The sequence below is a fragment of the Carcharodon carcharias genome, chromosome 20 (genome assembly GCF_017639515.1).
Source record: "Carcharodon carcharias isolate sCarCar2 chromosome 20, sCarCar2.pri, whole genome shotgun sequence".
NCBI lineage: Eukaryota > Metazoa > Chordata > Chondrichthyes > Lamniformes > Lamnidae > Carcharodon > Carcharodon carcharias.
The window spans coordinates 112,866,080-112,882,767 of NC_054486.1; the positions used below are offsets into that span (position 1 = coordinate 112,866,080).

General features: G+C 45.8%; 2 protein-coding genes across 8 annotated transcripts in view; one reads left to right on the forward strand and one right to left on the reverse strand.

Annotated features, from left to right (window-relative positions):
• The window catches only part of syne3 (spectrin repeat containing, nuclear envelope family member 3), a 103,238-nt gene extending 99,432 nt beyond the window's left edge, over positions 1 to 3,806 (reverse strand). The window contains exon 1 of one of the 2 annotated variants that reach the window (XM_041214550.1): positions 3,750 to 3,806. The gene's annotated coding sequence lies outside the window, so the exon portion shown is untranslated. Of the gene's footprint in view, positions 1 to 3,268; positions 3,330 to 3,749 lie in introns of those variants that run through there. The other variant, XM_041214551.1, reaches the window with a different exon arrangement.
• Positions 3,807 to 13,171: 9,365 nt separating this feature from the next.
• pomt2 (protein-O-mannosyltransferase 2) overlaps positions 13,172 to 16,688 on the forward strand; it is a 117,800-nt gene continuing 114,283 nt past the window's right edge. For 3 of the 6 annotated variants that reach the window (XM_041214575.1, XM_041214581.1, XM_041214576.1), the window contains exon 1: positions 13,338 to 13,454. Coding sequence is in view for 3 of the 6 variants with exons in the window: in XM_041214578.1 (XP_041070512.1) it covers positions 13,249 to 13,454 (206 nt within the window). In the remaining 3 variants the exon portion in view is untranslated. Of the gene's footprint in view, positions 13,455 to 16,688 lie in introns of all 6 variants that reach the window. The other 3 variants (XM_041214578.1, XM_041214579.1, XM_041214580.1) reach the window with 2 other exon arrangements.

Consider the following 16,688-nt stretch of genomic DNA (forward strand, 5'->3'; position numbering starts at 1 on the left):
CATCTATCTGCTGCCCTTGTCCTTCTAGATGGCAGTGGCCATGGGTTTGGAAGATGCTGTCTAAGGAGGCTTGGTGAATTCCTGCACTGCATCATGTGATGGTACATACTGTTGCCAGTGTGTGTCAGTGGTGGAGGGAGTGAACGTTTGTGGATGGGGTGCCAATCAAGCTGGCTGCTTTGTCCTCGATGGTGTCAAGCTTCTTGAGTGTTGTGGGAGCTGCACTCATCCAGGAAAGTGGAGTATTCCATCACACTCCTGACTTATGCCTTGTAGATCGTGGACAGGCTTTGGGGAGTCAAGAGGTGAGTTACGCACTGCAGGGTTTCTAGTCTCTGACCTACTCTTGTAGCCACAGCACTTACATGGCTGGTTGTTCAGTTCAGTTCCTGGTCAATAGTAACCCCCAGGATGTTTATAATGTGGGATTCAGTGATGGTGATGCCATTGAATGTCATGGGATGATGGTTGGATTCTCTCTTGTTGGAGATGGTCATTCCCTAGTATTTGTGTGGCACAAACGTTACTTGCCACTTATCAGCCCAAGCCTGGATATTGTCCAGGTCTTGCTGCATTTGGACATGGACTGCTTCAGCATCAGAGGAGTCGTAAATGGTGAACATTGTGCAATCATCAGCAAACATCCCCACTTCTGAACTTATGATAAAAGGAAGGTCATTGATGAAGCAGCTGAAGGTTAGGCCGAGGACACTACCCTGAGGAACTACTGCAGTGATGTCCTGGAGCTGTGAAGACTGACCTCCAACAACCACAGCAATCTTCCTTTGTGCTAGGTATGATTCCTGATTCCCACTGATGTCTGATGTCAAGGGCAGTCACTCTCACCTAGGGAGTTTAGCTCTTTTGTCCATATCTGAACCACGGTTGTAATGAGATCAGGAGCTGAGTGGACCTGGCAGAACACAGACTAGGCATCAGTGGACATGTTATTGCTAAGCAAGTGTCGCTCGATAGCGCTGTTGGATTTGTCCTGCTTTTTGTGTAATTTTACATATAGCCGGTAGATGCCAGTGGTGTAGCTGTAATGGAACAGCTTGTATAGGGCTGCGGCAAGTTCTGGAGCACAAGTCTTCAGTACTGTTGCCAGAATATTGTCAGGGCCCATAGCCTTTGCACTATCAATGCCTTGAGCCGTTTCTTGATATCACGTGGAGTGAATTGAATTGAATTGGCTGAAGACTGGCATCTGTGATGCTGGGGACCTCCGGAGGAGGCCGAGATGGATCATCCACTCGGCACTTCTGGCTGAAGATTGTCGCAAATGTTTCAACTTTATCTTTTGCACTGATGTGCTGGGCTCCCCCATCATTGAGGATGGGGATATTTGTGGAGCCTCCTCCTCCAGTGAGTTGTTTAGTTGCCCACCACCATTCACGACTGGATGTGGTAGGACTGCAGAGCTTAGATCTGATCCTTTGGTTGTGGGATTACCTAACTATATCACTTGCTGCTTCGGGATTACTAGCATGCCAAGCACATGTGTTATAGCTTCACCAGGTTGACACCTCATTTTTAGGTATGCCTGATGCTGCTCCTGGCATGCCCTCCTGCACTCTTCATTGAACCAGGGTTGATCCCCTGGTTTGATGGTAACAGTTGATGGTGGGGGATATGCCAGGCCACGAGATTACAGATTGTGTCCGAGTACAATTCTGCTGCTGCTGATGGCCCACAGCGCCTCATGGATGCCCAGTCTTGAGTTGTTAGATCTGTTTGAAATCTATCCCATTTAGCCCAGTGGTAGTGCCGCACAACATGATGGAGCGTTTCGTCAATGTGAAGGCTGGACTTCATCTCCACAAGGACTGTGCGGTGGTCACTCCTACCGATACTGTCATGGACAGATGCATCTGTGACTGGGAGGTTGGTGAGGATGAGGTCAGGTTTGGTTTTCCCTCTTCTTCAGAGGGAAGGGCTAAGAACATACTCCCAGCTGCTTCATTCCCTCTTCTAAAGAGTCAAATGGACTCGAAAAGTTAACTCTATTTTTCTCTCCACAGCTTCATTTTCTGTTTTTGTTTCAGATTTCCAGCATCTGCAGTCCTTTGTTTTTATCCCTCTTATTGGTTCCCTCACACCACCTGCCGCAGACCTAGTCTAGCAGCCAAGTTCTTTAGGACTCAGTCAGCTCGGTCAGTAGTGGTGTTATGCCGAGCCACTCTTGGTGATGAACATTGAAGTCCCCCACCCAGAGTACATTCTGCGCTCTTGCCACCCTCAGTGCTTCCTCTAAGTGGTGTTCAACATGGAGGAGCACTGATTCACTGGCTGAGGGAGGGTGATATGTGGTAATCAGCAGGAGATTTCCTTGACCATGTCTGACCTGATGCCAGGAAACTTCATAGTGTCCGGAATCAATGTTGAGGACTTGCAGGGCAACTCCCTCCCAATTGTATACCACTGTGCCGCCACCTCTGCTGAGCCTGTCCTGCCATTGGGACAGGACATGATGGTAATGTCCGGGACATTATCTGTAAGGTATGATTCCATGAACATGACTATGTCAGGCTGTTGCTTGATTAGTCTGTGAGTCAGCTCTCCCAATTTTGGCACTAGCCCCCAGATGTTATAAGGAGGACTTTGCAGGGTCAACAGGGCTGGGTTTGACATTGTTTCCAGTGCCTAGGTCGATGCTGGGTGGTCCATCCAGTTTCATTCCTTTTTTGAGACTTTTTTGTAGCAGTTTGATATAACTGAGTGGCTTGCTAGGCCATTTCAGATGGCATTTAAGAGTCAACCACATTTCTGTGGGTCTGGAGTCACATGCAGGCCAGACCAGGTAAGGACAGCAGATTTCCTTACCTAAAGGGCATTAGTGAACCAAATGGGTTTTTACAACAATCGACAACGATATCATGGTCATCATTAGACCTTTAATTCCAGATTTTTATTGAATTCAAATTCCACCATCTGCTGTGGCGGGATTCGAACCGGGGTCCCCTAAGCATCACCCTGGGGTCTCTGGATTACTAGGCTACGGCAATACCACTACAGAAAATCACCTCCCCTTATTGCAGCTCCAACAACACACAAGAAGCTCACCCATCCAGGACAAAGAAGCCCACTTGAATGTGCTCCTTCCACGGCCTTCAACAGTCACTCCCTCCACCACCGACACACAGTAGCAGTGCATACCATCTACAATTTGCACTTCAACAACTTCCAAACCCACAACCATCTAGAAGGACAAGGGCAGCAGACACATGGGGAACACCACCACCTGGAAGTTCCCCTCCAAGTCACTCACCATCCTGACTTGGAAATATATCGGCCGTTCCTTCACTGTCGCTGGGTCAAAACCGCACTGTGGGTGTACCTACACCACACGGACTGCAGCGGTTCAAGAAGGCAGCTCACCCCCACCTGCTCAAGGGGCAATTAGGGACGGGCAATAAACACTGGCCCAGCCAGTGAAGCCCACATGAACAATTTTTAAAAAGCCTAGATCGCAGCAGGCCCGGACCCGACCGAGAGGTGCCCAGACCAAAGTGCAGAGCTCCGGCTGCCTTTCATGGGCTGCGACCCCAGCCCTTTCTCCGGGGGCGGGAACAGCCGCAGTCCGGCAGAGTAACTGAGGGCCGGGGCGGGATTATGGGAACAGGCCCAAAAGGCCAGACAGACTCTTAAGCGCTGTGAAATGGGGCTTCACTGGTACCCGGGCCGTCTAAATATTAATAAGCCTGAGCCTCGGCATCTCCCATTCTCCCAGGCCCTGGAAACGACCTCACCCAACGGACTCCTCCAGCTGCTGCACTCCGCGGCCACCACCCGTCTATCACGTGGTCTCCAGGCGCGGGGGGGGGGGGGGGGGGGGGGGGGTTACTAGGGGGCGGGGCCAGTCTGGGGGCGGGGCCTATGGAACGAATCGCGGGGAGAGGCGGGGCCGATTTGGGGGCGGGGCCTGTGGGACGACGCCCGGGGGAGGGGCGGGGCCTGTATGAGGGCGGGACCTGCGTGGAACGGCGCCTGGAAAAGGGGAGGTCTGTGGGGGAGGGCTTTGGACAAGGGAAAGTGGGCAAGTTGTTAGGGGATTAAGGAGGCTTCTTAGGAGCTGGAGTGCACAGCCTGACAATGTGTTGGAGACAGATTCTGTGGCAGCTCCCAAAAGAGAATTGGATAATTATCTGAAAAGAATAAATTTGCAGGGCTATGGGGATAAGGTGGAGGAATGGAACTAGGTGAGGAGCTCTCGCAGAGACCCAGCGTGGACACAATGGGTCAAATGGCCTCCTTCAGCGTTGTTACTATTCTATGATTTTGTGAGATACTGGACTTTAAACTTAAGGTCATCCAAAACTCTGCTGCCCATGTCTTTACCCACACTAAGTCCTGCTCCCTTATCACTCCCGTGCTTGCTAACCTACATTGACTCCTGGTCAATCAACACCTTAACTTTAAAACTCTCATCCTTGCTTTCAAGTCCCTACATGTCCTCACCCCCTCCCTATCTCTGTGATCTCCTTCAGCCCCACAACCTCCGAGATATCTCAATTCCTCTAATTCTTGAGCGATTTTAACCACTCCACACTGTCCTCTTGACTCAGGCCATGTGTTCATTTACATCACACTGTGGGCAGTATCTTTCTATGCCAGACCCTGAGACTACATACTTAACCGCTTTGACATTTTTGGTCACCTGAGCTAGTATCGCCTTATATGACTCAGCATCATAATTTGATTTATAATGCTTCCATGAATGCTTAATTTTGTTGTTATTAAATTGTTGTTGTTTGTAAATAGGGTCATTTAATACAAATTTTATTAATGAGGGCACAGTGTAAAAGCAAGGATGCCACACTAAGTGTTTACAAAAAGCTAGTTAGACCTCAGCTGGAATATTGTGTCCAATCGGAAGGATGTTAAGGATTTGGAGCAGGCGCAGAGAGGCATTAAATCCTTTGGATTTAATGATAGTGACAGTCCACCATTAAATCCCAGGGAATCTATTGACAATTATGATCCCATTTTAAATCTTAGGGGATCCATTGATAGTGAGAGTTGAGCTTTAAAACTAGTGATGGTGACACTCCAGCTATAAATCCTAGGTAACCCAGTAACCCAGCTTTAAATGCTCGGGGATTCTGTCACAGTGGAGCCTTAAATCACAAGAGATCAAGTGAAAATACAGCATTAAATCACAGGAGATCCAGTGACAATATAGCCTTAAATCACAGGAGATCAAGTGAAAATACAGCATTAAATCACAGGAGATCCAGTGACAATATAGCCTTAAATCACAGGAGATCCAATGACAATACAGCTTTAAATCACAGGAGATCCAGTGACAATACAGCTTTAAATCACAGGAGATCCAGTGACAATACAGCCTTAAATCACAGGAGATCCAGTGACAATACAGCTTTAAATCACAGGAGATCCAGTGACAATACAGCTTTAAATCACAGGAGATCCAGTGACAATACAGCCTTAAATCCTGGAGATCCGGTGACAATACAGCCTTAAATCCGGGAGATCCAGTGACAGTGTCAGTTCAACTTTAAATCAGTGACAGTGTAGCTTTAAGTCCAAGTGAACCCGTTTACAGATACAGTGCAGTTTAAATCAAAGGGGAATCCAGTATGAATGACAGACAAGCATCAAAATGCAGGGTATCCAGTGATGTGACAGTGCAACTTAATACAATCATGGAATCATTACAGACAGATGGAGGTGATCTGACCCATCAAGTCCATTCTGGCTCTCTGCAAGAGCAATTTAGCTTGTGTTCCCATCCCTTCCCTGTAGCCCTGGATTTTTTCTCTCTTCAGATGCTATCCAATTCTCTTTCGAAAGCCACGATTGGATCTGCCTCCACCACACGCTCAGGCTGTGCATCCCAGTTCCTAACCACTCGCTGTATGAAAAAGGTTTTCCTCATGTTTCTGTTGGTTTTTTACCAAACACCTTATATCTATGTCCTCTGATTCTGGATCTTTCTCCCAATGGGGACAATTTTTCTCTATCTACTCTGTCTAGACCCCTCATGATTTTGAATAGCTCGATCAAAGCTCCTATCAACCTCTTTTCTCGAAAGAAAACAACCCCAACTTCTTCAATAAAATAAAAGCAAAAAACTAGGAATGCTGGAAATCCAAAACTAAAATAAAAATACCTGGAAAAACTCAGCAGGTGTGGTGGTTGACAGGGCCCACCTCCCACGCATTCGCCCTCACACCTTCCTCTCCCTCCCAGAAACATGATAGGGTCCTCCTTGTCCTCACTTATCACCCCACCAGCCTCCGCATTCAAAGGATCATCCTCCGCCATTTCCCCCAACTCCAGCATGATGCCACCACCTTCCATTCATTCCCCCTGGCAGCATTCTGCAGAGATCGTTCCCTCTGGGACACCCTGGTCCACTCCTCCATCACCCCCTACACCTCAACCCCCTCCCACGGCACCTTCCCATGCAACCGCAGAAGGTGCAACACCTGCCCCTTTACTTCCCCTCTCCTCACTGTCTAAGGACCCACACAATCCTTTCAAGTGAAATATATATATATTCACACACGAGACCGAATTAAGTTACCCAAACGTCTACTTATTTTTGAAAAACAAAAATCTTGGAACTATTAAAAACTCCTGGATCCGGGCTCAATTTTCCTACAAAATGAGTGATTTCTTCGTGCAAATTGGACGGCATAAAAAAGGATGAAAGATTTTTCTCTGTAAATGCCTGATGTTGCAATCTAGTGCTCTCTTTCCCCTTCCCTAACCCTTAGCCCTAGCCCTTGCCGTTCACCTGACTGCAATGCACTGAATGACTGATTCAGCATTTCACTTGCACTTCCCTCAATTTAGTCTACTGCATTCGTTGCTCCCAATGCGGTTTCCTCCACATTGGAGAGACCAAACGCAGACTGAGTGACCACTTTGCAGAACACCTTCGGTCTGTCTGCAAGCATTACCCAGACCTCCCTGTCATTTGCCATTTCAACACTCCGCCCTGCTCTCATGCCCACATGTCCATCCTTGGCCTGCTGCATTGTTCCAGTGAAGTTCAACACAAACTGGAGGAACAGCACCTCATCTTCTGACTAGGCACTTTACAGCCTTCCGGACTGAATATTGAGTTCAACAATTTTAGATCATGAACTCTCTCCTCCATCCCCAACCCCTTTCCAATCCCCCCCTTTTTTTTCCCAATAATTTATATAGATTTTTCTTTTCCCACCTGTTTCCATTATTTTTCAATGTATTTCCATCCATTGTTTTATCTCTGCCTTTTAGCCTATTTCGATCCATTCCCCCACCCCACCCCCACTAGGTCTATCTGTACCTTGCTCGTCCTGCTTTCTACCCTTAATTAGCGCATTCCTTAGATAATACCACCACCTTCAACACCTCTTTGTCCTTTTGTCTGTGACATCTTTTGGTTATCTCCACCTATCACTGGCCCTCTATCCAGCTCTACCTGTCCCACCCCCCTTAAACCAGCTTATATTTCACCTCTCTTCTATTTTTACTTAGTTTTGCTGAAGAGTCATACAGACTCGAAACGTTAACCATGTTCCTCTCTGCAGATGCTGCCAGACCTGCTGAGTTTTTCCAGGTGTTTTTATTTTTATTTTTGTTCCCAACTTCTTCACCCTATTAGTGTAACTGAAGTCTCTCATCCCTGTAACCATTTGTATCCTTTCTAAAGTGCAGTGCCAAAATTGGACACAATACACCAGTTGAGGACAAAACAAAGTGTTTTACAAATGTTCACTATAACTTCCTTCCTTTTAAAGTCTATTTATAAAGCCCAGGGTCCAAAATATTTTCTTCATCCATTTCTTAACCTGCACTGCCACCTTTAGTGATTTATGCACATATATCCACAGGCCCCAACCCGCCCATTGCAAATCTGTTGATGTCCAGCTCGCGGCTGAAGCCATCCGCAGTCTTAAAAGCATGATGCTCGTCCACGACAGCACTCGAGGGGCTGAGGCAGCTTAAGCATGCAGTGGACTCCCATCTGAACTGGCCCCTGTTTGGGCGGAATTTCACATTGGCCCTGTGTCCCAAAACTACCCTCGGGACACTGAAATGGAACTGAACTAGCCATATAGACACTGTGACTACAAGAACAGGTCAGAGGCTAGAAAGAAATCCTGCAGCAATTTGAGGTGTCTTGCGGAAATTCCCTCCATGCCTTTCCATTCTGCATTGAGGGGTTTCCTGCCTGGGCTGCTGCTGCAGTCCCTCACTTCCTCAATCTCATCAACCATCCGAACATATTGTGGTGTTCCGACCTGCTGTCCGGAGGTGGCGGGAGCCCCAGTGGAAGGCTCTCTACACAGGAGTCATCCCCTTTACCATCGGGGATTTGGCATGGAGGGTGTTGCATGCAGAAGTCCTGTGCAATAGAAAGTTAAGATGGTTCATGGACTCTCAGGCCGCCTGTATTTTCTGCGGCCTTGAGGAGTCCATGTTCCATGTTTATACAGGTTGCAGGCCCTGTTCCACTTTTTGAAGCGGCTGCTTATCAAGTTTTAGTTACACTTCAGCCCCACACTCCTGATCTTTGGCCACCCCGTGCAGAGTGGGGGCGGGGGGGTGGGGGGGTGGCAGGCAGACCTGGAAAATATCAAAGCTCGGCCTGATAAGTGGCAAGTAACGTTCGTGCCACACAGGTGCCGGACAATAACCGTCTCCAACAAGAGAGAATCTAACCATCGTCCCTTCACATTTAATGGCCTTACCATTGCTGAATCCCCCACCATCAACATCCCGGGGGTTAACATTGACCAGAAACTGAACTGGACTGGCCATATAAATAGACTGGCTACAAGAGCAGGTCAGGGGCCGGGAATTCTGCCAGGAGCAGACCCACAAGGAGTTCCTCTGATTTTCTTTGTATTCATTCGTGGGATGTTGGCTTTGCTGACTAGGCCAGCATTTATTGCCCATCTCCTAATAGCCTTTGAGCAGGTGGTGCCGTCCCTGTGGTGTAGGTACACCCACAGTGCAGTTAGGGAGGGAGTTCCAGGATTTTGACCCAGCGACAGTGAAGGAACAGCAATATATCTCCAAGTCAGGATGGTGAGTGGCTTGGAGGGGAACTTCCAGGTGCTGATGTTCCCATCTATCTGCTAGATTGTCCTTCTAGATGGTAGCGGTCATGGGTTTGGAAGGTGCTGTCTAAGGAGACCATAAGACGTAGAAGCAAAAGTAGGCCATTTGGCCCATTGAGTCTGCTCTATCATTCAACGACATCATGGTTGATTTGATAATTCTCAACTCCACTTTTCTGCCTTTTTCCCATAACCCTTGATTCCCTACTGATTAAAAATCTGTCTATTTCACCCTTGAACAACCTCTCAGCATCTACCCTGTCAAGCGTCCTAAGAAACTTATATGTTTCAATAAGGTCACCTCTCATTCTTCTAAACTCTAATGAGGCCCAACCTATTCAACCGCTCCTCATAAAAAAATCCCCCATACCTGGGATCAACCTAGTGAACCTTCTCTGGATCGCCTCCAATGCCAGTATATCTTTCCTTAGATAAGGGGACCAAAACTGTTCACAGTATTCTAGGTGTGGTCTAATTAGTGCCTTGCATAGTTTTAGCAAGACTTCCCTATTTTTATACTTCATTCCCTTTGAAATAAAGGCCAACATTCCATTTGCCTTCCCTATTACCTGCTGAACTTGTATGCTAGTTTTTTGGGATTCATGCACGAGGACCCCCAAATCCCTCTGTGCTGCAGCTTTCTGCAGTCTTTCTGTATTTAAATACTATTCAGCTCCTCTATTACATTTCATCTGGGCCTGGAGATTTATCTACTTTTAAGCCTGCCAGACAACTTAGAACCTCCTCTCTTTCTATGCTAATTTCTTTAATTATATCATAGTCCTTCTGCCTGATTTCCATACCCACGTCATCCCTCTCACTTGTGAACACTGACACAAAGTATTCATTTAGAACCCTACCTACGTCTTGCGGCTTCACACACAAATTACCACTATGGTCCTTAATGGGCCCTGCTCTTTCCCTAGTTATTCTCTTAATCTTAATGCACTTGTAAAACAACTTCGGATTTTCCTTTATTTTACCTGCCAATGTTTTTTCATGCCCCTTTTTGCTCTCCTAATTTCCTTTTTAAGTTCCCCCCTACACATTCTATTCTCCTCCAGGGCTTCCGCTGTTTTGAGCCCTCGGTATCTGCCATAAGCCTCTCTTTTTCTCTTTATCCAATCCTGTATATCTCTCAACATCCAAGGTTCCCTGGGTTTGTTGGTCCCACCCTCTATCTTTATTGGAATATGTTGGCCCTGTACTCTCCCTATTTCCTTCTTGAATGAGTCCCACTGCTCTGAAGCAGATTTACCTAAAAGTAGCTGCTCCCAATCCACTCTTGCCAAATCATATCTGATTTTATTAAAATCGGCCTTCCCCAATTTAGAACTCTGATTTCTGGCCCATCCTTGTTCTTTTCCATAACAACCTTGAATCTAACGGAGTTATGATCACTATCTGCAAAATGCTCCCCCACTGATACCTCTACCACTTGCCCGGCTTCATTCCCAAAAATTAAGTCCAGTACTTTCTTGCAGGACCCTCTATATACTGGCTTAAAAAGCTCTCCTGGATGCATTTTAAGAATTCCGCTCCCTCTAAACCTATCACACTATGACTAACCCAGTTAATGTTGGGGAAGTTGAAATCCGCCACTATTACTACACTATTATTTTTACATCTCTCTGAAATTTGCATACATATCTGCTCTTCTATTTCTCTCTGACTGTTTAGGAGCCGAAAGTACACTCGCAGCAATGTTATTGCTCCTTTTTTGTTTTTAAGTTCTACCCATATGGCTTAATTTGAGGAGCCTTCTAAGATGTCATCCCTCCTTACTGCTGTAATTGATTAAAGGGGTCTGACAAATAAGGCAGATGAGTTGAGGGCACAAATTATGGAAGTATGATGTCATTGCTGTCACAGAGACATGGTTGAAAGAGGGGCAAGATTGGCAGCTCAATATTCCAGGATATAGGGTCTTCAGACGAGTCAGGGAAGGAGGTAAAAGAGGAGGGGGTATCGAAGTATTGATTAAGGAATCAATTACAGCAGTAAGGAGGGATGACACCTTAGAAGGCTCCTCAAATGAAGCCATATGTGTACAAAACAAAAAAGAAGAAACAACATTGCTGGGAATGTGCTATAGGCCCCCAAACAGTCAGAGAGAAATAGAAGAGCAGATGTGTAGGCATATTTCAGGGTAGTAACCAGGGAAAATAGATTGAAATTAATTGGTGAGAGAATTGGAGGAGTGTTGAGTTTTTTTTACACCCAGGAGGTAGTAAAGCTCTGGAATTAGCTCTGGCTACTGCCCAGCCCCTCAGTTTTGGCCTGGAATCTCCAGGAATTGAAGATCAATCTCCAGGATACTGCTGTCTACAACCCTGGAGAAAAATCATCAGGACATTAAATAAGATTTTTTTTGTCATTTTCTTTGAACATTTCTCTTTACCTAGATATAAAAACATTAAAAAGTGAAAAAAGGCTGTTTGGCTGACAGTCAATCATCATCCAATGGGGTAATGAGTCTTTTTGCTTTCCAATTGGTGTCGGAAAAAACTTGGTTGAGAAACTTATCAGCCATGATAGAATGGCAGAGTAGACTCGATGGGCCGAATGGCCTAGTTTCTGCTCTAATAGTCTTATGGTCTTATGGAAGGTAGTGCATAATAAAGTTGGAGCTATGGTTGCCAGGAAGGATAGTAAGTTGTGAAGAGGACATAAGGAGGCTAGAAAGGGACATAGATAGGTTAAATGAGTGGGAAAAGATCTGGCAAATGGAGTACAATGTGGACAAATGTGAAATTATCCATTTTGGCAGGAAGAATAAAAAAGTATATTATCTAAATGGTTGCAGAGCTCTGAGATTCAGAGGAATATGGGTGTCCTAGTGCGTGAATCACAAAAGCAAGAATGCAGGGACCTCAAGTAATTAGGAAAGCTGAGGAGTTGTCCAGGTTACTAGTGAGACCACATCTGGTGTAATGTGTACAGTATTGGTCTCCTTACTTAAGGATGGATGCAAATGCATTAAAGGCAGTACAGAGAAGGTTTACTATACTAATACCAGGGATGTGCAGATTGTCTTATGGGGAAAGGTTGGACAGGTTAGGCTTGTATCCACTAGAATTTAGAAGAATAAGAGGTGACTTGATCGAAAACGTTAAGATCCTGAGGGTCTTGACAGGGTGAATATGGAGAGGATGTTTCCTATTGTGGGAGAATCTAGAACTTGGGGTCATTGTTTAAAAATAAGGGGTCACCCGTTTAAGATAGAGATGGAGAGAATTTTTTTCTCTCAAAGGGTTGAGTCTTTGGAACTCTCTTCGTCAAAAGGCAGCGGAAGCAGAGTCTTCGAATATTTTTTGAGGCAGAGCTGAATAAATTCTTTATTAACAAGGAGCTGAAAGGTTATTGGGGGTAGGTGGAGATTACAATCAGATCAGCCATGATCCCATTGAACGCTGGAGCAGACTTGAAGGACCACATGGCCTACTCGTGCCCAATGTAAGGACGGATGCATTGGCCAACAAGTGGCTGCCATGTGGGGCAAGTCATGTGCTGAGAGTCTATACATTTAATCACAGTTAGCAACACAACTGCAAGTCACGACCTGGGTGGGGTAGCACGGGGACTGAAACTCCATCCCCCTTTCTCCACCGCTTATCCTCCTGTGGTTCTCAGTGACAGTCCGGCTTTCAATCCCAAACCGCACACTAACTGCTCACACAAAAACAAAACGTGCAAGTCTGACAGCATCTGTGGGGAGAAAGACAAAGTTAACGTTTCAAGTCCACATGACTCTTCATCAGAACTGAAGGAAAAATATGGTGAAATATTACTGTTGGGGGGGGGGGGGGAAACAGGTGAAGTGGATACGAGGCCAGTGATAGGTGGATACCTGCCTGCTGATGATTGGTGCAATTGTGCTCTGCTTCCTAATGATTGGGTGGATCGCACGTTGTGTGCTGTTGATTGGTCGGATCGTGCACTTCCCACTACTGATTGGTTGGGCTGTGCGGTGCCTGCTGCCGATTGGTTGGGTTGTGTGTCGCCTTCTCCTCATTGGTGAATCCCGCGCAGCTGATTGGTTGGACAGCGCATTGCTTGCTACTCATTGGTTGGGCCCATTGTGCCGGCAGGCCTCGCTTTCTGGAAAAGGATGCGGTTGCCCTGGGAGATGAGGCCTGTGCTGGCTCGGAGACGCTGAGGCCTGGGAATGTCTGCGGGAGTGGCTGAGTGGAGTCGGAGCCAGTGCCGGTGCTCGGGGCTCAGGCGGGACCAGCAACTGGCAGCCGAGGCCCCGGGCTGCAAATCCGTGGGACTCAGGGAGCATGGCCCCGGGGCTCACGGACTCCTTCTGCTGATCACATCATTGTCCTTCCTCAGTCGTTTCTACCGGCTGGCGGAGCCCAGACATGTGTGGTGAGTGGGGGGGGTGGGGGGGATGGCGAGAGACAGAGGGGGTCTTGTAGGCCGGGTGTAAGGGTGTTGAGGGGGTTAGGGTGTGCGTCAGGTATTTGAATGTCTGAGGTGTGGCTGTAATTGAGACCCAGTCTCCTGTATAATCCACAATATTTCTGTATTAAATACAATTAGCGTTTAATATCTGTTTCACAGTCTTAACGACAGTGACTTGTCTTTATATAGTGCCTTTGGCATGGGAAAATGTCTCAAGGAGGGTTATCAAACAAAATTAGACACTGACCTACAAAAGCCAATGTTAAAGCAAGCTGACCAAAAGCTTGGTCAAAGAGGTTTTAAGGAACCCCTCAAGGAAATATATATTAATGATCTAGATATTGGTGCGCAGAGGACAATTTCAGAGTTCATGGATGATACCAAACTTGGAAGCATTGTAAACTGAGGAGGACCGTGTAGAACTTCAAAAGGATATGGACAAGTTAGTTGAGTGGGCAGATAGGTGGCAGTTGGAGTTCAATGTGGAGAAGTGTGAGGTGATGCATTTTGTTAGGAAGAACATGGAGAGGCAATGTAAAGTAAGGGGTACAATTTTTAAGGGTGTGCAGGAGCAGAGGGACCTGGGTGTACATGTGCATAGATCATTGAAGGTGGCAGGACAGGTGGAGAGAGCAGTTAATAAAGCATACAGTATCCAGGGCTTTATTAATCGGGGCATAGAGTAAGACCATTAGACGTAGGAGCAGAAGCAGACCATTCGGCCCATTGAGTCTACTCCACCATTCAGTGAGATCATGGCTGATCTGATAATCCTCAACTCCACTTTCCTGCCTTTTCCCCATAACCCTTGATTCCCTTACTGATTAAAAATCTGCCTATCTGAGCCTTGAATATACTTAATGACCCAGTCTCTACAGCCTTCTGCGGTAAAGAATTCCATAGGTTCACTCCCCTCCTGAGAGAAGAAATTCCTCCTCATCTCTATCTTCAATCTGAGATTTTACCCACTGGTCCTAGATTCTCCCACAAGGGGAAATAATGTCTCAGCATCTACCCTGTCAAGCTCTTTAAGAATCTTATATGTTTCAATAAGGTCACCTCTCATTCTTCTAAACTCCAACGAGTACAGGCCCAACCTATTCAACCTCTCCTCCATAAGAAAATCCTTCCATACCCGGGATCAAACTAGTGAACCTTCTCTGCACTGCCTCCAATGCCAGTATATCTTTTCTTAGATAAGGGGACCAAAACTGTTCACAATATCCTAGGTGTGGTCTAACAAGTGCCGTGTATAGTTTTAGCAAGACTTCCCTACTATACTCTATTCCCTTTGATATAAAGGCCAACATTCCATTTGCCTTTTCTATTACCAGCTGAACATGTATGTTAGCTTTTTGGGATTCATGCATGAGGACTTCCAAATCCCTCTGTGCTGCAGCTTTCTGCAGTTTTTCTCCATTTAAATAATATTTAGCATCTCTTTTCTTCCTGGCAAAGTGCATAACCTCACATTATATTCCACTTACCAATTTTTTGCCCACTCACTTAACCTGTCTATTTCCCTCTGTAGACTCTTTGTGTCATCCTCGCTACTTGCCTTCCCACCTGTTTTTGCGTCATCAGCAAACTTGGCGATAGTACATTCATTTCCCCCTTCCAAGTCATTAATAAATATTGTAAATAATAGTAGCCCCAGCACAGATCCCTGTGGCACTCCACTAGTTGCAGGTTGCCATCCTGAAAATGCCCCCTTTTATCCCAATTCTGTTTCTATCAGTTAGCCAGTCCTCTATCCATGCTAATAAACTACCCCCCAGCACCATGTGCTCTTATCTTTCTAAGTAGCCTTATATGCAGTACCTCATTGAACGCCTTTTGGAAATCCAAGTCTATTACACCTACTGGTTCCCCTTTATCTATCCTGTCTGTTACCTCCTCAAGGAACTCTGATAAATTTGTCAGACATAATTTTCCCTTCATGAAGCCATGCTGACTCTGCTTGATTATATTATGCATTTCTAATTTCTCTCCTATTACATCCTTTATAATAGACTCTAACATTTTCCCATTGATGGATGTTAAGCTAACTGCCCTACTTTTTGTTTTTTGTCTGTCTCCCTTTTTGAATCAGGGTGCGGCATTGGCAATTTTCAAAACTTCTGGGACTTTTCCAGAATCTAAGGATTCTTGGAAGATTACTGTCGGTGCATCCACTATCTCTGTGGCTACTTCCTTTTAATATCCTAAGATGCAACCCATCAGGCCCAGGGGCCTTTATCCCACTATCGGCCTTTACCCCATTAGTTTCCTAGTACTTTTTCTCCAGTGATAGTTATTGTATTTATTCCCCCCCCCCCCCCCCCCCCCGCAACCCCCTTTTGCCCTAGGTTATTTAGTATTTTTGGAATGCAATTAGTGTTGTCTACCGTGTAGACTGATGCAAAGTATTTATTCAACTCCTGCCATATCTTGGTTCCCTGTTATTCTTTCCCTAGCCTTGTCTCTAAAAGGCCTATGTTCACTTTGGCCTCTTTTTCCCTTTTCATATACTGAAGAAGCTTTTCCTGCTGGTTTTTAAATTACTTGCTAGCTTCCCCTCAAAGCTTATTTTCTCTCTCTTTTTTTGGTCATCTTTTGTTGGTTTTTAAAACTTTCCAAATCCTCTGGTTTACCACTAATTTTGCCACATTGTATGCTTTTTCTTTCACTTTGATACTATCCTTAGCTTCCTTGGTTAACACGGTTGGTTTATCTCCTTCCTAGAATCCTCCTTCTTCACTGGGATACATCATTGTTGTGAGTCATGAACTATTTTCTTAAACGTCTGCCATTGTTCATCAACCATTTTTTCTGCTAAACTCCTTTCCCAGGCCACCCCAGCCAACTCTGCCCTCATTCCTTTGCAATTACCCTTAATTGAGTTTAGCACAGTTGCTTACAACCCACATTTCTCACTCAAAAACTGAATGCTAAATTCTACCTTGTTATGGTCACTGTTTCCTAGGGGATCTTTTACTCTGAGATCATTTATTAAACCTGCCTCATTACACATTACCAGACCCAAAATAGCCTGATCCCTGGTTGGATCTACAACATATTGTTCTAGAAAACTGTCCCAAATACACCCTATGAATTCTTGCTTGTGACTACTTCTGCCAATTTAATTTTCCCAACCTACATGAAGATTAAAGTCACCCATGATCGATGTACTGCCTTTTTTACATGCCCTCGTTATCT